This window comes from Podarcis liolepis, assembly GCF_965112155.1.
Source record: "Podarcis liolepis genome assembly, chromosome: 2".
NCBI lineage: Eukaryota > Metazoa > Chordata > Lepidosauria > Squamata > Lacertidae > Podarcis > Podarcis liolepis.
The window spans coordinates 100,565,370-100,585,973 of record NC_139555.1 but is presented as its reverse complement, the minus strand read 5'-3'; the positions used below and the strand labels follow the sequence as shown (position 1 = coordinate 100,585,973).

The 20,604-nt window shown below is 44.8% G+C and overlaps 1 protein-coding gene across 2 annotated transcripts in view; it reads right to left on the bottom strand.

Moving 5' to 3' along the window:
- PRICKLE2 (prickle planar cell polarity protein 2) overlaps positions 1-20,604 on the bottom strand; it is a 259,498-nt gene that overhangs the window by 74,630 nt on the left and 164,264 nt on the right. For both annotated transcript variants that reach the window (XM_083491472.1, XM_083491473.1), the window contains one exon: positions 15,253-15,436. In XM_083491472.1, the coding sequence (XP_083347598.1) occupies positions 15,253-15,436 (184 nt within the window). The remainder of the gene's footprint in view (positions 1-15,252; positions 15,437-20,604) is intronic.

Below are 20,604 nucleotides of genomic sequence, written 5' to 3'. Positions count from 1 at the left end.
AACGGACCTCCAGAACGAATTAAGTTCTTAACCCGAGGTACCACTGAATTTAAAAATATTAAAAGGCTTAGAAATGCTTTTCCAGAAACGAATACATTTTAGTAATTATTTCTAAATTTGCATCTATACACATAAATTCCCACATACAAATTTTACACAAATCACTGACCTCTTTTTTTGATGATGCACCCTCCCCCTTTTGGCAATGCCTAACTGGCCACCCTCTGCTGAGCATGTGTTTTATGCGCAGCTCTTAAACTGTCTATTGGTTGCATCATTGTCACTCTATCTGTTTACATGCACAGTTGCCATTAGTGAATGTGCACACTTATACAGGGTGAGTCCTTTAAAAGAGGCCCCATGGACACAGAGTACACATGTTCCATGGGGCCTCTTTTCAAAGACTGTTTTAAAAGAGCGAAAACATGGCTGTAATACCAGCAAGCCGGTAGGTAACAAAGGAAGAGGGGCATTGGAAGTGGGCGGCAACAGGTAGAAGCAGCAAAGACCAGTGGGCAGAAAAAACAGGGGTTCCCGGACTTCCGGGTTAGCGCCTCCGGCAATGGCGGATTTCCTCTGATCGGGAGGAATCCGCTTCGTTGAAATCAGGGTCTGGACTGCCATGGCGAGGCGGAGACCCCTTAAAAACCACAGGCGGGAGAAGCCTGTGGACGTGGGATTCGGCTGGCACCTTTTGCACCTCCCCTACTCGCGGGGAAACCCGGTTTCGGGGATCCGGAGCGACGTGGGGTGAGCGGCGCGGTGCTTCGAATCGACTGCTCTTTTCACGGAGTGAAGCCGCATTGCTGTTGCCGGAGAGCGCTGACTTTTTCCTGTGGACAATTGGACTTTAAACAACTACCCGTGAGTAGAACGGAAAATTGGATTATTAAACATCTTAATTTGGCACCGAAGCGGGAAGGTTCCAAACAGGAAGTCCGCCTTCCGCTTTTGTAAATAGATCGAAGCAAAGACATTGCAAGCTAAAGTCTGGAAAGTCTTTTGTAAAGGATTAAATCTCCATCGGCTAAAATTATTAAACCCCCCTTGGAAGCAGGAGAAGAGGGGGGAAATTTTAGATCGTTTAAGCCTGCAGGAGAGAGAGTGAAGAAAGATAAATTACCACCGTTTTGAACCTGGGAACGGGCTGCCAGGAAGACCAACGTTTTGGGAAAGTTCATTGACTGCGAATAAAACGTATGTGACAGATAGTTAAATAAGAGAAACATATTGATTCCAATGTTTCCTTTTGCACTTAAAAGGAGCAAAATATTTGAAAATCGAAAATAACTTTGTTGCTGGACCTGCTTTTAAAAGGACGGATACAAATAGAAATTGTTTCCCCTAGAGGGTGCTTTTGAAACTGTTGCAGGAGTGGAGCTGGGGAATTCTCCAGCTGCAGAGATTAAAGATCGTGAGAATTAGACATTGACCTTGGACAAGAATGTGGACAGAAGAAGCCTTAGTGATTGTTTTTTGCAAGACAAGTGCTTTATTGGAACAGCTTCATGAGAAGACGGATGTGATGATTACTAAAATTGACAATTTGGGACAAAAAATGACTGATTTGGGACAAAAAGTGAATACTTATACAGAAACTACTCAGGAACCGACACAGGAATCTGTTTTGACATGGCAAGCTGTGGAGAAGATAAAGGAGGAGGTTGTTGTTGAACCTCAAGTAATACAAGTGGAGAGAGCTTCGGCCTTGTATGAACATAAGCTGTTGTTTTTGATGACCGAATCTGGAGAAAGCCAGATTTGGAGAGATGGAGTCCCGCTTGGATTGGAGAAGGAAAGTTGGATAGATCCCCTTATGCAGGGATGTTCTGGCTTTTGGGATCTGGTTTTGGGCCAGGGGGAGATTGGAGTGGTGGGGGCCTTTAACTTTGGAGGGATTTTGAAACATGCTTTGAAATATTCTTTGGATTTTAGTTCTGACTATGGAGAATGGGCTGACCTGTCGAGAAGGAATAAAGACAATGTTAGGTTGGAGTCTCCCCGAGATCTACTCCTCAGTGCTAAAGGAAGGAAATTAAGAACAAGATCAGCAGAAGACAAAGTAAAGTGCAGGTATAAATATGAAGAAGATCTGCAGAAGGGACATGGAAAAGAGTTAAGAGCCTCGGACAGAAGATCACCAGGTTGATGGACTATATGGAATGGATAGAAAGGACTGACAGAACCCAAGACCAGGGAGAAGAGACGGTGGATGAAGATTGGAAGAAAGTTTAAAAATTTATTTAGAGAAATATTGTAAAATTAATGAGTGTTAGAAAAATGTTGGAATGAAACTATACGGCTTTAGTAGAAATGTTATAAGGAGTTATGTACAAATAAGTTTTAGGGTTTTTTATGGTAAGATAAGGTTAAAATAAATTAAGACAATTAAATGACAGAAAATAGTGAAAGATGGAAAGGATTTGCTGAAATAATTAATAACTAGAATACAAAAAAGGGAGGTGTGAGGAGGTCGATGAAACAAGATAATGAAAGAAAGATATGGAAATATGTGTTTTTAATTGTTTTTGATTTTGCTTTGATGTATTGTGTGCCTTGTTCTTTTTATATATATATGTATTGATTTGCATTGTTTAATTTCTTTTTTCTCTCTTTTTCTTACTTTTTTCTGTAATTAAGATTACTTTCAATAAATATCATTTTTTTAAAAAAAAAAAGAAAAACAGGGGTTCCCCCCCTCACCCAGCCAACTCAGATCCTATGTTCTCTGAATCATAGCAGAGGTCCAATTGCAAATGGCAGTGCCTATGAACATTCCTATTAATAGGCATGTGCACATAACATACACACTAACTGTGGTTGTATTCCAGCTAGTGACCTTGTGAAGTTGTGTGCGGCCCGAACTCTATGCACTGCAAACTTCTCTGTCCTTGGGTTGGGAGAAACAAAAGGAATGGCTTTAGGCAGACCTTCCTAAGAATTTTGTTCCTAAAGCACCGGCCCCTCTGTTTCACAAACACATCTGCGGTTGTTGAATTCTTACCCTTGCCGACTGACCCACTTTGCTCTGAAATGAATTTGTTATGTCGGCATGCCTAGCTGTTTATATAATGAGATGTGTGACTGTTTCGGCTGGGTGCGTGTGTGAAAGCCACTTGTGGCTCTGTCTCATGACCCCTCTGTGTGAGAGCGTAGAAAGAAACCCTGATTTAGGAGAGAAAGCAGCAACAGCAGATGCTTTAAAAGGCATCCGAGGCTGAGCTTGCCTCCTCTTTAAGACTTCTAGTTAGATCTCCCTTAGGCCTCAGACAGGGCAGCCTTGATGGTCCCACCTATTTTCCTATGCTGAAAGAGCATTCATATTCCCTGTTGAAACGAAATAAATTGAGGGTTTCGGGGTGGGTGGGTGTTTTTACATGGTGCTTTGTATGTTTACAATGGGCTATTATTTTATTTCTTAAAGAAAGCACTGTGTTTGTCTGTTTTCTCAAAAACCTTGACATACAGGAACAATAACACAGCTAAAGAAGGTCATCATTCTTGAGAAAATTTTGAAGGGTCTATAAACAGAACTATATGTTCTCTGCATGAGGCGCCAATTGAGAGGGCTGTCAGCAACCGTTCATCCGGATTATAATTGACGCCTAAAACAAATTAGGTTTGAGAGAAAGCGATCATCACCCTAAGAGGGGAGCCACTTCAGTTGAGGTTCTGCTTCACGGCTGACTCACCTGTATTGGGAGAAGTATAAGGGGAGTACAACTCTGTTACTCTCACATGATATTTCAGTGGCTTTTGATATCACTGACCATGGTACCCATGGTGAGGGGAGATTCTGTGTTGGCCAGCAGGTAATGGCTTTTCCCACCTGCCTTGCCCCACCTCCAGCCATAGGAGCCTTCATAGGGGAGCTGTTTCCAGAGGAAGAACTATGAGGAGAGAGACTCTTTTGGTCATCAGGCAGGGGTTGGTTCCACCTGTGCTGCCCACCTCCAGTTTTAAGGACCTTCAGGAGGGAGTTGCCACAGGTATATTATGTGGATGTGTATTTTAATGAGCTGAACAGAGTGAATTTTATGAGTTATGAGGGTGTATGAACTTAACGGTGCTTAGTTTATCTTTTGGTTGTTTATGTTGTTAATATTGTCTTATATATATATATAAATGCTGTATTGATTTGTTGATCACGGAATATGACTTTGCTTTAATTGTGATGTTTAGCTTATTTTTCCATTGTTGCTTTGTTAACAGTGTTTTATAGATTGTAATTGTTTCACGGATGATTAGTTAATTATTCTATATGATTTGTGCTGTATTTGTAATGTTCTATCATGTCATTGCTATTTATGGTTTGTAAGCTGCTTTGGGATTTGTTTGGATGAAAAGCAGCACAGAAATAAATCAAATTAAATCTTCCTAGGTTACTTGTGTGTGAGGGGGTAGTGGGGGTACTTTAGTACAGTGGTTCTGTTTGTGGTTCTTTTCCTACCTGTGCAGTTGAACCCAGACAGTAGCATTCCACAAGATATTTCCATGCTAGATTCCTCTGTGCCTTTAGATAAAGATTTTTTTTAATGTGAATCTAGGTAGTTTGTGGAATTGGCTTCATTTGTTTTCATATCCAAGCATTTGTTGAATCCAAGCAAAACAGTACAAAAATGTGTTGTTGCACATGGGTGGTTGTTGGGTTTTTTTAAATAAAAAAACACTAAATAAACACACTGCCATGTTGTTGAAGTTATTCATCAATGTCTCAATTTCTGCTTCAAAATGGCATTTGGGGCTTAGCTGTGATTCTAACGTTGAAGAAATGAATGATTGGATAAGGAAGCGTGTTTGCCCAATGAAGAATGGCTCTCTCCTGTTTTATAGTGCTTAATTGCGCGGAGCACCAAAGATGCACTAAAACTTTGAGGAAAGGTTTAGGAAAACCAGTACATCACTGCTCAGGGGGCTCACTATCTAAATCACTATTTACAATAAACAAAAGAGAAAATAGCATAGGTGATTGATCACAAACAGCCAGGCTGTCTAAACAGGATTTCCAGGAAAGTGACTGGCAGAAAAGGGATCACACAGGCAGATGTAATCAGTATAAACAACTGATTTTATCAGTATAAACATCCCTCAAACAGAACCTCTGTACGTTTGTTGCTGTTTGAAAACCACATTAATCCATATTATAATTAAGGAACAAGAAGGTGTGCATATAATCCTTTGCCTCTGGCGCTGGAAACCAACCTTTCATTTGATTTTTAGTCCCAAACTATAAAACAAAGGACAAGATATCTGGTGGCTAAAAATGCTATGTTAGTGGAAGAAGTTTTTGAATGCTCATTAACTCAGCCTTTGCCAAACTGGTGTCCTCCAGATGTTTTGGAATACAGCTCCCATCAGCTCCAGGTTGGCAAAGGCCGAATTAACACTTTGATCCTGAATATAGATAAGAGATTTGGCAGCACAGACCCATGTTTGGCATTGAGAAGTAAATTCCACTGAAATCAATACTGCTAAATTCCACATAATGAGATACTTAAAGCTGCTTTAGTCCTCTTGGAATCCATGGGACCCGAGTAAGTCTTAAACTATAACATCCCATTTATTTCAATGTGATTTAAGCATCACAAACTTCCCAACAGGTTGAGGAGGGGAACTGGCACTATTGCCAATAAAACTTGCATGTGTATAAGTGAGCGCTGAATTGAAGAAGTCATCTGTATCAATAACCCTTTTATCTAATGGCACTGGGGAATCAAGGGTGGGAACACCTTGCGGAATGACCAGGCTTTCAGCTAAATGCTTTGCTTCAGGCGTGGATAATAATTAAAAATGTTTCCCCCTAAACATTGATCTTTAAATTTGCAATTAGATCTCCCCATTACATTTCACTTATATGTGGTGTTTATTAAAATAACCTGTAGTGCCAGTGTTATACAAGCCTATGCTCAGTACCTCTTAAAACTGAATCCATGACCCAGCATGAAAGATACTGAGGCCCAAACTTACTAAGGGCGAACAGATAATAAAATGTAAGAACTTGTATTTTTTAGTATGGTCAACAATACCATAAGAAGATCTGAGTGTTGGAAACAGATATCATATCCTTTCGGGAATCTGTATCGTTCAAATTTCATCCTTGTCAAACTTTTTTTTAGGGGGGCGGGTAATCCAAATTTATTTTTTTTAACCCACAGATTGTAAAAATAAATTTCATCTTATTTATTCTAACCTTGTGAAGTTTACTGCTTATGCAGGTATTTTTTGGGAAAGTATCCTCTAGCATCTCCATGGGGAAACCCAAGTTATAACATTTTATCCTGGATTTTCTAGAAGACACGAAATGGTTCTGAAGAACTATTTCTGTATTAACTTCAATCGCATTCGAAATGTTCAGGCTCCACAATTTGCTTGCAAATGTTTTAATTGCTGGGTCCATCAAATGGCCACCCTTGCCACATGAAAAGTTTAAAACTGCATGCAGTTTTAGGAATCCTTAATTTGAATGTAGTCTGTAATTTGAGGGGTGGGGAGGTCAGCTTTCCTACCCATTTGATGAATCGGCATAATAAGACTAAATTCCTGCTCCGGCCTGTTTACTTTGTGCCAAGCATGGATTTATGCCCTCTGCATGAGAAGCAGTCATTGAACAAAACCCGAAAATACAAAAACTTATTCTTAAATTCTTAAACCTATTCTTAAAAAGCAGGGACATCACCTTGCCAACAAAGGTCCGTATAGTTAAAGCTATGGTCTTCCCAGTAGTGATGTATGGAAGTGAGAGCTGGACCATAAAGAAGGCTGATCGCCGAAGAATTGATGCTTTTGAATTATGGTGCTGGAGGAGACTCTTGAGAGTCCCATGGACTGCAAGAAGATCAAACCTCTCCATTCTGAAGGAAATCAGCCCTGAGTGCTCACTGGAAGGATAGGTCCTGAAGCTGAGGCTCCAATACTTTGGCCACCTCATGAGAAGAGAAGACTCCCTGGAAAAGACCCTGATGTTGGGAAAGATGGAGGGCACAAGGAGAAGGGGACGACAGAGAACGAGATGGTTGGACAGTGTTCTCGAAGCTACCAGCATGAATTTGACCAAACTGCAGGAGGCAGTGGAAGACAGGAGCGCCTGGGGTGCTCTGGTCCATGGAGTCACGAAGAGTCGGACACGACTAAACGATGAAACAACAACAATTCAACTGTCCAATATTATGTCTGTCCATTTGTGAAAACCCCTGCACACAAGACACTAGATATCAGGGAGAAGAGTTAACCTATCCTCCTTGATATGCTATGCTTCTATCTTTAGGGAAGTCTTGATATTGTTGTATGTTTCGGGGGGGACAAGACTCCCCTAAATTCCTAGAACCAGGTTAGAATTTAACCAAATCCCATGACTTCTGATGCAACAAGGATGCAATTGCTGGGAATGGCCCAGTCGCTAAGCAAATGAAGGTGGGGATATGTGCCATTAGCAGAGACTCTCTACTAGGCGGCAGAAGGTTGGCAGGAGACCTTCCCCAGCTCTTTGTTTGTTGGAGAGTTGTGTTTAAGAGTGCTAATGCCAGTCAGCTTAGACTAGCCTTCTCCAGCCTGCTGTTCTCCAGATATTCTGGATTACAACTCTGGTCAGCCCCAGCCAACATGGCTGATGCTCAGGGATGATGGGAATTGTATCCCAAAACACCTGGAAGGAACGTGGCTGGTGTACACAATACTGAGATAGATGCACCAATGGTACTGGTTCCTGTGTGAGCTGGTTTCTACTGCCATTTAAATCAATCCAAGAGAAATACAGTACAGTGTGGTGCCCCGCAAGACGAATGCCTCGCAAGACGGAAAACCCGCTAGACGAAAGGGTTTTCAATTTTTGAGCTGCTTCGCAAGACGATTTTCCCTATGGGCTTGCTTTGTAAGACGAAAACGTCTTGCGAGTGTTCCGATTATTTTTCGCTCCCCCCCCTTTTTCTAAGCCGCTAAGCCGCTAATAGCCTTTTAGCCGCTAATCCGCTAAGCCTTTAATAGCCGCTAAGCCTTTAATAGCCGCTAAACCGCTAATAGCGCTAATCCGCTAAGCGGGTTGCTTCGCAAGACGAAAAAACTGCTAGACGAAGAGACTCGCGGAACGGATTAATTTCGTCTTGCGAGGCACCACTGTACTGAATAAACTTGTATTTCTTCTTGGGACAGGCAAGGGAGAAAGCGTGGAAGCCAGATAACCAGGGTTCCTCCAGCTCAGATCATGAAGGTTCCACCACGTACACCCACCGTACTGTGAATTCTCAAGAACCCTATGAAATTTAACAGCACAGCAACGAAGAGGTCTGTAGTGCTTGGCCATAAATTATGAACCAGATGTTCAGCTGGAATAAATCAATGCAGCTCCACCGAAGCATCAAACTAGGCTTATTTACATCAGCTGGAGATCTGGTTCTATTCATGCAGTTTCCTCTAGGAGGAAATCAAAATTCTGTCTTATCTCTTGCGTCTTTATAAGCTGTGAAATCCCTCTCCCCGTCTATTTCTGCTGTCGAAATTAAACCAGTATTAAAAATGTGTCGCTCGTTGCCCATTAAGTTTCCCTTAGCCGGTGGCTGTGACGTTATGAGATATATATTCACGGACAATCTAACCACTGTGTGGAAGAGTCAACAAGAGACACGGATTCGGTGAATTTCACACGGCGAATAAGACAGAGAAGTTGTGTGTGGTTGGAAATAAAAAAAGATACAGAAAGGTGCACTGGAAAGGAGCCTGAAAATTGCTCAGCCTGAGCAAATGAGTGGGTTGTAGAACACAGTTGCCCAGGCCTCTCCATCTGGACACTCAAGAGGCATTATCAGAGTTGAAGGACACATTTACACCCAGTCAAAAACAATGGGGTGCCAAGCAGGGCTAACATGTCCTGGGTCTAGGGAAGAACAAATAGTTGGCTTCAGATCTCTAGCTCTGATTAAAGTTAACAAGAGTGCTACCTATCGGACTACCTCACAGAACTACTTCCAATGTAATACCATGGCAGAATGAAAACCTAATGTAACCTGGCATCTGTTATTTATTTAAGGAGGGATATACTGTATTTTTCGCTATATAGGACGCACTTTTCCCCCTCCAAAAATTAAGGGGAAATGTGTGTGCGTCCTATAGAGCGAATGCAGGCTGCGCAGCTAAGCCCAAAGCCAGAACAGGGAGATGGAGAACTGTGGAGCACTCCATCTCGCTCTTCTAGCTTGGGGTTAGCTGCACAAAGCCTCTGCAGGGCAGCGGGCTGCCTTCCCCCCGCTGCCCTGCAGAGGCTAGAAAGGCTGTTCCCGAAGCCAGAACAGTGAGATGGAGCGCTGCGGAGCGCTCCGTCTCGCTGTTCTAGCTTGAGGATGGCTGCAAAGCCTCCGCAGGGCAGCGGGAGAACTTCACTGAAGCCTGGAGAGCGAGAGGGGTCAGTGCGCACCAACCCCTCTTGCTCTCCAGGCTTCCAAGGTAGCCGCCTGAAGCCTCCAGAGCGCAGCAGGAACTGCGCTCCGGAGGCTTTGGGTGAATGCACCTTGAACCCACCTTGTTTTAGAGGGGGAGAACAAGAAAAAAAAATTTCCCCTGTTCTCCCCCTCCTATGGTCCGGTGCATCCTATGGTCTGGTGCGTCCTATAGAGCGAAAAATACTGTACATCACCACATCCCCATCCCCATGACAAAGTGATGATCCAGTGAGTGAGCCCAAAGCAGCCTAAAACAGTAAAATGAATTGGATGGTTTAAAAGGTGGATTAGGCAACTTCAGGGGGGATAAGGCCACTGGTAGCTACTAAGCCATGGTGGTGGCTATGTTTGCCTTGCCTTGGTGGCCAAAAATGCTTCTGAACACTGGTTGCCGGAAACTGCAGGAGGGGAGAGTGCTCTTGCACGCAGGTGTTGCTTGTGGGTTTCCTACAGGCATCCAGGTGGCACGTGTGAGAACATGCTAGACTCTGTGGGCCATTGCCCTAATCCAGGGGGGCTCTATCTTAAGAACAGTTCTAATACATATGTGGAAGGGGAAAGATCTCTACTTAAAAGGCTTGTTGAAAGAGAAAGACCTTTGGCAGGTGCTGGAAAAACAACAGAAAGAAAAACAGTCAAGGGGAATGAATTCCAACATATAAGTGCCACAATGCAAAAGGCCCAGTTCCTACACTGTGTGCAACAGTCCTCTTCACAAGATGGCCTACAGGAGGCCCTCACCTGCGGAGCATGTAAAGGGTGAGGTGATATTTCAGGTACAGTGGTACCTAGGTTTTCAAACGCAATCCGCTCCGGAAGAACGTTCAAGTTCTGAAACGTTTGAAAACCAAGGCCCGGTTTCCCAAACTGGTTGCACGAGTGCTCCTGAGATGAGATAAGCACAGACTGATTGCACACAGGCACCAAATAAGCCCAAATATCACCTCTGTGTTGTGTGGGTGCTCAGGACTCAACAGCCGACAGCTCGGCCTCAAGATTCTGCACTCAGCAGAAGCCATGTGGCATGTTCGACTTCTGAGGTGTGTTCGATAACCGAAGCATTTACTTCTGGGTTTACGGCATTCGTAAACCGAAATGTTCGTCAACAGAGATGTTTGAAAACCGAGGTACCACTGTATTCTGGTCTCAATCTGTATGGCTTTATACAACAAAACCAGCACCTTGAACTTAGTTCCATAGCTAACTGGCAGCCAGTGCAATTCTTCCCACAACAGGGCAACATATTGGCAGTCAAGCCACTGCAATCCAGGGCAACTTCCAGGGCAGCCTCAAGGGCAGCCCCACATACAGCACATTGTAGTAATCCAGGCTGGAGATTATCAGCACATAGACAACAATGGTCAGGCTATCCCAGTAGAGAAAAGGTTACCTCGGCCTCTGGAGACAAAGATGGATCCAGGAGCATCCCTAGACTATGAACCTGCTCTTCCAGGGGAAGTATGACTCCATCCAAAACAGGCCAATTATCTGGACTCCAGAACCACTCACAAACAGCACCTCCATTTTGCCAGGATTGAGTGTCTGTTTATTGGCCCTCATCTAGCCTACAACCAAGTCCAGGCACCAGAAAAGCTAGCAAATGGAGAGGGAAATATTTGTTGCTTGTTGACATCCGTCTGTCTCAGGAGACTGTGGAAGACTACTAAAGGTAAAGGTAAAGGGACCCCTGACCGTTAAGTCCAGTCACGGACGACTCTTGGGTTGCATACAGCTTCCAGGTCATGTGGCCAGCATGACTAAGCTGCTTCTGGTGAACCAGAGCAGCGCACAGAAACGCCGTTACCTTCCCGCCGAAGCGGTACCTATTTATCTACTTGCACTTTGATGTGCTTTTGAACTGCTAGGTTGGCAGGAGCAGGGACCGAGCAATAGGAGCTCACCCCATCACAGGGATTCAAACCACCGACCTTCTGATTGGCAAGCCATAGGTTCTGTGGTTTAGACCACAGCGCCACCCACGTCCCTAGAACTAATACTACTACTTATTACTAGAATATATATCCTACCATTCCTCCCAAAGGCGCCCAAATGGTCTTCCTACATGTTGTTCTGCAAAAACCCTATAGGTTTTGAGACACTTTGGTCCTAAGTGGCATGCCTTTGTATCACTTGCAAGAGCCTCTCCAGACCTTGCAGAAGGTGGAAGCAGTGCCCTACGCTACCCAACTCCTCATCTAGACCATTAAATCCTGTTCATATGTAGGAATCTAGTGCCTGCACACCAGGAATGAAAGATCACCTGTTGCTAAGCACCTACAGGCAGAGAGTATGTTGCTAAGCAGCAATAATGCAGCTTCATTTGCTGTTCTCATGCCTTCAATTCACAGACTACGCCAAAGTCCTGGGCCTTCAAATTACTAAGACACAACAAGGACAGAAGCGCTGCCAGCCCATTTGCTGCTGCGTTCATCTTCCATTTCCCCCCTTTTAAAGGCTCTAATGTCAAGACATTCGCACTGAGGATTTCACTAAAGGAGAGTTAAAAGCGTTTGAAGGCTCGGGATGGAGGCGGACACCTTCTGAGAAGGCAATACTTGAGGGAAAGCAGCAAGGATGTGCACTCTTCTAAATTGCAGCCCCTCTAAATTGTAGCCCCCTTTCCCCAGTCATTCAGCAGGCACACAGAAAAACATATATAATTTGTTAAGATTGGCAGAGGTCCTCACTACCTTTGAATTTATAAGATCCAGCTTAGGATAACTGTAACGTTAAGGAGCCAAGATCTTCACAGCACAACACTATAGAGTTTGCAGGAAAAGCGGGGGAAGAGAGGGAAAGAAAAAGAAAAGCTTGAACTTCTCCAATCAGATAATATTTACAACCTACAGGAAAGGGAGCGCCAAAACATTTCAGGGACTGCAGGACAGTTTTTTGAACCAAGCCAAGAGGAAAGCATCAGATTCAAGTTCAAAGAACACATTATAGCAATGAGAAGGAAGGCTTTTGGCCTCCTTTGGATGATTTGAAAACGATTACCATAGCAATTATCCGAGCTAGCCACATTTGCAACGTCCTTGGCAAATTAAGCTCCGGGTCTCAAGTGTAAAATGATCATGGGAAAGGCTGAATGAATCAAGCAAAGTGTAAGTAATAGAAACATGTAAATGTTTTACACTGGCAGCGTGCCTTGGTGCATCCGTCTTATTAATGTCCCTGACTGGCAAAAGAAAAGGCTCACTTTAGGCACTGGAACACTTTTTCCAGCAAATCTGAAACAGCACAAGAAGAAGTAGTTTGATTTTTCAGGGGTACAGGAGACATGCTCTCTCAAATCGCAAGAGCACAAGACACTTCCTTTCCCTTCAAATGCCATGCGCTGTAGAATTAATCATCTTCTGACAGGGTTATACCATTGCTATTATCCTCCTGGTGCACATGGTTGCATGTGTGCCCTGCACTAGCACAACGAAAGACCTGCTCAGCTTCTTAACAGCATCCTACTGCAAGAGAGTAATGGTAGCCTTTTCACAATCCTGCCTGAGGAGCTGGCGTAATGAACCATACGCTAGCAATCAGGGCTGACCCTGACCTTGACCCTCTTTGGAGTGTCAATGTGGAGTGCTTCATTTGAGCTGGGGGTCATCTGTCACCAATTACATAGCCTTTGTCCATTTCCCCAGGTCAGGCAGGCTGCAACTTGAAGGAGAGCTGCAGATTCAGGAATGAAGCAGCTCAGACTAGGGGCCTGTATAGGAGGAACAGCAGCTGGAGACTCTCGGTTACGTCCTGGTCCACAAAGGTGGACCTCCCCTTCCTCCCAAGTAACCTCACTCGCAGTTAGCCAGGCACTTTGGCAGAGGCTCTGAAGTTGCTTCCTAGCTTACTATCTCCAAGGGGCTAAACAATGGGCATATATGCTTCCTCGTTCAATTGGCTAAGTGGGTGCAACTGGTCCAAGGAAACCCAGTGGCTGAAAGGATATTTTAATCTGGATCTTTTTAGCCTAAGCCCAGCGTTCTAGCCCCTGCCCCTGGGGGAGCCAATATGTTGCCCTCCAGATCTTGTTGGCTTACAGTTCCCATATTCCCTTGCTGGAGCTGATGAGAGCTGCAGTCTGTAAAACGTGGAGGACGCCATGTTATCTACTCCTGCGCTATCCTATACTGGCTCAGAGTTTGCTTTCTTCTTAGCTCTGCTGCTAGTGACTTTATCTGGAGTGCTGTTTTATGGATGCATTTTGCCTGGTCTTAAATGTCAGCCTCCTTCAGAGTCCCTTAGGTTGAACGGGCTGCCTGTGAATTCTAAAAATCATATTAATCAATCCAAACCTTCTCCTTCACTCCTCCATCTTAGGTCACCACAGGTGGTTCAGGAGGCCGTTCAGTCATAACTGTGCTGTTTCCTGGAACAAGCCTGGTTCAGCTGCAACCAATCGAGTATAACCAACAAGCTCATCTAGGAAGCTCTGTCGAAATGACTACCATGTGCTCAACGCACTAAGCCAAAGTCCAGGTCAGCCTCACCTGCGCTACAGCTGTTTTAAGTGCCTCGATGACTAGCAAAACTGTCATTGTTTTATATCTCTATTAAAAATAGTGTTCATATGACCAAGGACCTCCCATAGATGAAAGAGTATCTTCGTACACACAGCTGTAACCACCAGCACTAAGGAATATAATATAATAATAAGAATTTATTATTTATACCCCGCCCATCTGGCTGAGTTTCCCCAGCCACTCTGGGCGGCTCTCAATCAAGTGTTAAAAACAATACAGCATTAAATATTAAAAACTTCCCTAAACAGGGCTGCCTTCAGATGTCTTTTAAAGATAGGATAGCTGCTTATTTCCTTCACATCTGAAGGGAGGGTGTTCAACAGGGTGGGCTCCACCACCGAGAAGGCCCTCTGTTTGGTTCCCTGTAACCTCACTTCTCGCAGCGAGGGAACCGCCAGAAGGCCCTCGGCGCTGGATCTCAGTGTCCGGGCTGAACGATGGGGGTGGAGACGCTCCTTCAGGTATACAGGACCGAGGCCGTTTAGGGCTTTAAAGGTCAGCGCCAGCACTTTGAATCGTGCTCGGAAACGTACTGGGAGCCAATGCAGAGCTCTCAGAACCGGTGTTATGTGGTCCCGGCGGCCACTCACCAGTCACCAGTCACCAGTCTAGCTGCCGTATTCTGGATTAATTGCAGTTTCCGGGTCACCTTCAAAGGTAGCCCCAAAGGTAGCCCCCGCATTGCAGTAGTCCAAGCGGGAGATAACTAGAGCATGCACCACTCTGGCGAGGAAATGGCCCCACAGCAAGAAGTGAATCATCAACAAATCGCAATCTAATCTTTTGCAGCATTATTTAGAGGAAGGGTGATGCCATTGTGGGAGATGGTGCCAGTGTTTCAGCTATGCATATGAGGAATATCTCCTGCCAACCTAGCAGTTTGAAAGCACATCAAAGTGCAAGTAGATAACTAGATACCACTCTAGAAGGAAGGTAAACGGCATTTCCAAATGCTGCTCTGGTTCACCAGAAGCGGCTCAGTCATGTTGGCCACATGACCCAGAAGCTGTCTGCGGACAAACGCTGGCTCCCTCGGCCTATAGAGCGAGATGAGCGTGCAACCCCAGAGTCATCCGCGACTGGACTAAACGGTCAGGGGTCCCTTTACCTTTTTATGAGGAATATACTCTTGCCTGCCCAGAGCATTTGCAAGATGGTTGCAATGAAGGGATTTCAAGGACTTCCTCTGACAGCCCCCTCCACCTTATTTCTTTTTAGATAGTCACAGGTAAAACCATTATGACTGGCAGGACCTTATCACTTGCACGCACCATGAACTTTCAGCCCCAAGCAGTAATGAAGCGTACCTGTTCCGGCTTCAGCCCTGGAGGAACCCAAGCATATTCTTCCAAGGCACAACCTGAGTCATCATCCGAAGTTGAATTCCGCTGGAAGTCAAACATCAGCTTGGTCACGGTCTTCTCCATTTCCAAAGGCATCACTGTTTCAAAGTGCTCTGCCTGGGGACACTTGCAGTGCCGGCAAATCTTCCTGGAAGGGAAGGGGAGGAAAAAGCAAAGAGACGAAAGGTCAGCCTCTGCTGTAAGGATTTATGCCCATCAACAGAAGTTGGATAAGCCTGGTGCAAGCTCATTTTGCCTAGCGTAGGCCATGGATTCTATGAGATGTAGTCTTAATTACTCCTATCCAGTTTTTTTGTTCTCCCTACCCCCCGCCACCCCCGGGCCTGGATAAAGCAGCTGTCTATAATAAGCTTGAACAAGATGAGTGAAGGATGCTCTCCAAATGTTAACAGCAACCTGTCCTTGACAAAATGCCAATGTACCCCAAAGCAGTTTTAAATCCTTATGTCATTCCTTCGTTTTGGGGTGTGGGTGTGCAGGGTGTGGGTAGGAAAACAATGAACACTGGACCACCCACGTTGAGCCAGCCTTGAGGGATTTAAGGGTCAAACACATTTGACAGATGATCTGGGATACACCTCTTCACTTTCCTCTCCTTTGACAGCGCCCATAAATACACGCACAGCGCCAGATCATCAGCATGTCCAAATCCGCAAGCCAAAGAACTAACACATACAGTATGCTAAACGTCAGTGTAAACAGAAAAGCTTAGCATGGCAAATTCCATTACAATGACAGGAGATCATAAATATGGTGGTGTCAAATGAGGGGGGGGGGTGGAGCGATGGAAGTCACACGCTGGCAACTGCTGGCTTGATATAAGATCGCCGTGAAGTCCGCTTTGCAAGGAGAGGGGCCATAGCTCGGAGTCAGCAAATACTCTCGGCGTATGGGAGGCTGTGAATCTCCATCACCAGCTAAGGTGCTTCAAGCAGAAGAAAAACATTTCCTTGGGATAACAAGGATTTCCTTTTAGTGCTTGTCTGCATGGCTCATTGAGCTGACTATGTCTGTCACACTTCTGCTGTTTCACCAACACACAAACATATGTACATCCTTCCAGAAGCCCATTTGGCTGACAGATATGGCTACTCACAAGAACCAAGGAAGCTGCCTTATGCTGAGACAAACCATCGGTCCATGTAACTCAGTACTGTCTACTCTGACTGGCAGTCTCTCTCCTGGGTTTCAGATAAATACAAGGCTGTGTTACTTGGCAAGAAAGGAAATGCAGTCGGCATCCACTCAGAACCACTTCAGTCTGCTTGCAGCTTTATACGCTAACACATTTGAGCCTGTGCACTGTCAATAAATGCTAGGGCCAATCTCTGACGCAAACAAAACTTTGGGACTGGGCAAAGTTGAGGTTGCGACTAGATGACCCTTGTGACCCTTCCAAATCTACGATTCTATGAAAGGGACCCAGCAGAATGATAGACCTTTGGAAGGTCAATGTGCACCTCTTTAAATTCTTGCAGTTAATTCCCCTTAGAATATTATGGAGGAGAATCTCACACCTTCTTCTGTAATGCTTTGCAGACCTGTTCTGTAAAGGCACAACAGAATAGGACAAAAAAACTACGGCTGCCAATCATGCAATAAAAGAAGTCAAATTTCGTGTATTTGTTAAATCTGCACATGAGTAAAACAATAGTTTTTGTCCATGGAGTTTTCTTGGCAGGGATACTGGAGTGGCTTGCCGGTTCCTGCTCCAGGTGGATCACGTTTAGTCAAAACTCTCCACTATGACCTGTCCGTCTTGGGTGGCCCTGCACAGCATAACTCATAGCTTCTCTGAGTTATTCAAGTCCCATGAAGAGTCAGACACGACTGAACGACAAAAAACAATGGTTCTGAAATATTTTAAAAAGAAAACTCTTATCACTTTCGATCAAGGTGGGAAACCTACATGTTGTCCCATCTCTGCCTTAGATTATAAAGGAGCATTCACAACTTAATGTGAAAGAAAAGTGCCTGTAATGAAAACAATTTTTAAAAAGATGAAGTCCGAGTTAACTGGGGTACAATTATAGTCAGTTTTTAATCTATAGCAGGGCATGTCTCCCCTGAAGTAAGCCCTACAGAGTTTAGCGGAGATTACTCCCAGGGAAGTGTGTACAGTGGTAATTTGGGTTAAGTACTTAATTCGTTCCGGAGGTCCGTTCTTAACCTGAAACTGTTCTTAACCTAAAGCACCACTTTAGCTAATGGGGCCTCCCGCTGCCGCCGCGCCGCCGGAGCACAACTTCTGTTCTCATCCTGAAGCAAAGTTCTTAACCCAAGGTACTATTTCTGGGTTAGCGGAGTCTGTAACCTGAAGCGTATGTAACCTGAAGCTTATGTAACTCGAGGTACCACTGTATAAGATTGCAATGTTAATCTCATTGATCACCCAATTAAACATATAGCCCTAGAAACTACTGTTCCACAGCTACTTCCTCACCAGAGCAACAGAACATATTTTTGCATGAGGGTGTTTCTGAGCATGTGTAGACTTCCCTTGACCACTGAGCTCCTGGGAAGCCTTTGTATATTTAGGATTGGAATGGAGTGGGGACTTCTAAGGCACCAGGAGAGCACCGCCCCCCTCCAGAAGGCTGCATACCTTCTGCTTCTCCTGTGAACCCGCCCAGCAAACTTTCTTAAATTCATTTTACCCGTCGCTTTGCATGGCCCCAGAATAAACTAACCCTCGATGCACATGAACCTAAACTTCCCTGCAGCCCACGGAGCACAAATATGCACCAAGCCAAAAGGCTCTGCTAAGCCAAATCAGGGAGACTTGCCAAGTTTTTCCATTTCCTGCTTTTCATCAGATTTGAAATACGCACAGATGCAAATACAAGCTGGGTGTCTGGTTTGCATCTAGCTAGTCAAAGCGCCTTGGCGCAGCCTCTGGCTGTTACCCTCAAAAAACAATCAGAGCACAATTTCATATGAATACTTTAATTAATCAGCTACTGTATGAAGGTTCTATACTTTTCGCTACAGCAATGGATTCAGCAGCCATCTCCATCTCTGTTTATGATATATAATGTTGAGCAACTCAACATGCCGGGCAATTTATTAAGCTCCGCATGCATTCATCATCCTTCAAGCCAGCAGCGGCTCTGGAGCAGCCCCATCATATCCAGTGCCAACTATTCAAGAAAGTTGGTGGTTAGAGGATCAGAGGCTTAGTGTTTGAAAAATGGGTATTCTCATGGAACTTAGTGCTATTTCACTAACCGTCATTCCCAGGATTATTAATCACATGGATCCCTGCAGAATATGTCAGCGAACAGCAGAAATATTTAAAGCTTAGGGAAGTCATAAAATAAACTGCGGTACCAGGAGGCAAAGTGGAAAAGAAAACAAACAGCAAATTTCTCTTTTCCCAGAGAAAAGCCAAGCTGGATAGGGATGCAAGGTAAGTGGATGTATTGTGTTCAGCCAATGCCACCCACATCATCAGAACCAGGAAATATTGCAGTGATCTCTGGGCCTTTTCTTCCATTACAGTAGTTGCAAGTGGGGAGACCGCTGTACCACTCAGGTCCTGCTGGGGGGCTTCCCAAAGACATCTGGTTGGCCACTGTGACAACAGGACGATGGCCCATTGGCCCCATCCAACAGGCTGTTATCATGTTCTTTACTTCAACTACTTTCCAGGCTGCTGGGGTAACTTGAGTGACCTTGGCCATTTTGGAGAACTGCTGCTCCAGCTTGCAGGAGAGGCAACGCTGGTGTGCAGAGAGGTCTCCTGTGCGTGACCCACACCTTCTCCTGCTGCCTTAGTACGATGCTGCAGCAATTTCCATGGCATCAGCAAAATGCAGAAAGAGGCAGGTAAGAAGTTGTTTGTTGACAGAACGCTCCATGGGATGGAACGAAAAAGAATTGGCCAACGAACACACCTCTCCATAAGGTGTTACCTGTGCGAGATAATAATATTTCAGTTTCTCTTGCTTCCTGTCCAGGCCTGAGGTTAATGACCAGCATAGTCAGGCATCTGCTGAGAGGGCTGAGTGCAGGACCCATTGACAAGAGCCCCCAGACCTGTTACAGAGAGGAGGTAGGCTCCCTGAGGAAGGGAGCCCCATGGAGTCTTTCTCATGGGCCCTGAAGTTAAACACTGGAACTGTTGTCATTGCTCCTGCTAAGTCTGTCTCAGGAGCGAACTTTGTAAAATGCCCCAGGACATTCTATACAAGATCTCAAAGTAACTGTTTTACTACAAAGGAATTTCAGAAATAGACTGGAAAGAGAAGCTGCTGAATTGCAACTCATTACCAAACTTAAAACCATGGAGAGACCTGGTCTGAACAAAGACATTGGATTCTTATCTCATTATACATGACTAAGCCATTTCTCACCTTCTCACCCCTTGCCTTTTCCTGTAAGACCTACTACAGTCGTTAAGAGTCGTCAACAGGCTCATCTCAGCTACCTGCCAATCTCCCATTCCCACCACCCTTCTGAGTAATACCCCTCCCCACCTTCTCACTATATAGAAGGGTCTGGCAACTTCTGTTTCAGTGTATCTGAAGAAGTGTGCATGCACACGAAAGCTCATGCCAAGAACTAACTTAGTTGGTCTTTAAGGTGCTACTGGAAGGAATTTTTTTATTTTGTAAAATCTATTCCCCTTGTAATCATTTCTCCTCTCTTTTCTCTTATGCCCCAGTATTATTTATACATGTATGTGTTTCTATGCTTTTCCACAGAACTGTGGAGAACTTCTGGAGAACCTCAAGGCTTGTTGTCTTGTCAGCCATAGAAATTCTGAGCCACTGCTGATGGTGAGGCAGATGTCCTTGAGGTCTCCAACATCACCACAGATACCACTGCTGCTCAGGCAGGGAGACTGTTAGGCAGCCGAGTGGAAAGTATACTATCTCTCTTGACCCTTGGGCCCAGTTTCAGGCACAAAGACCTGAAACCAGCCATATGGTTTCCTTTCTTCAGTCCTGCAAGGTGCGGTCCTTGTTGACAGCCTGTAAATTGGGCCACTATTGTCATAATCACAACTTTATTACAGAGAGGGAGCTGAGGCAAGGAGACAGCAGGGCAACTGCAGATGTAAAGCCTCTTCACCGTCGGTAGAGACATTGTAAACCAGCGGGGCATTTCCCTCCCCACCTTCAGACCCAAAATTTACAAAGTAGAAGGCTGGTTTGCTCTGAGCCCTGTTTAACTGGTGCACCCAAACCCACAGGAGAACTGAAGCTGCTTCAAAGTGGGTTGACAGGGAGGGGAACCTGACCTCCTCAAAACATCTGGTCAAGGAGATTTATCTAACCGTCAGGCAGACTC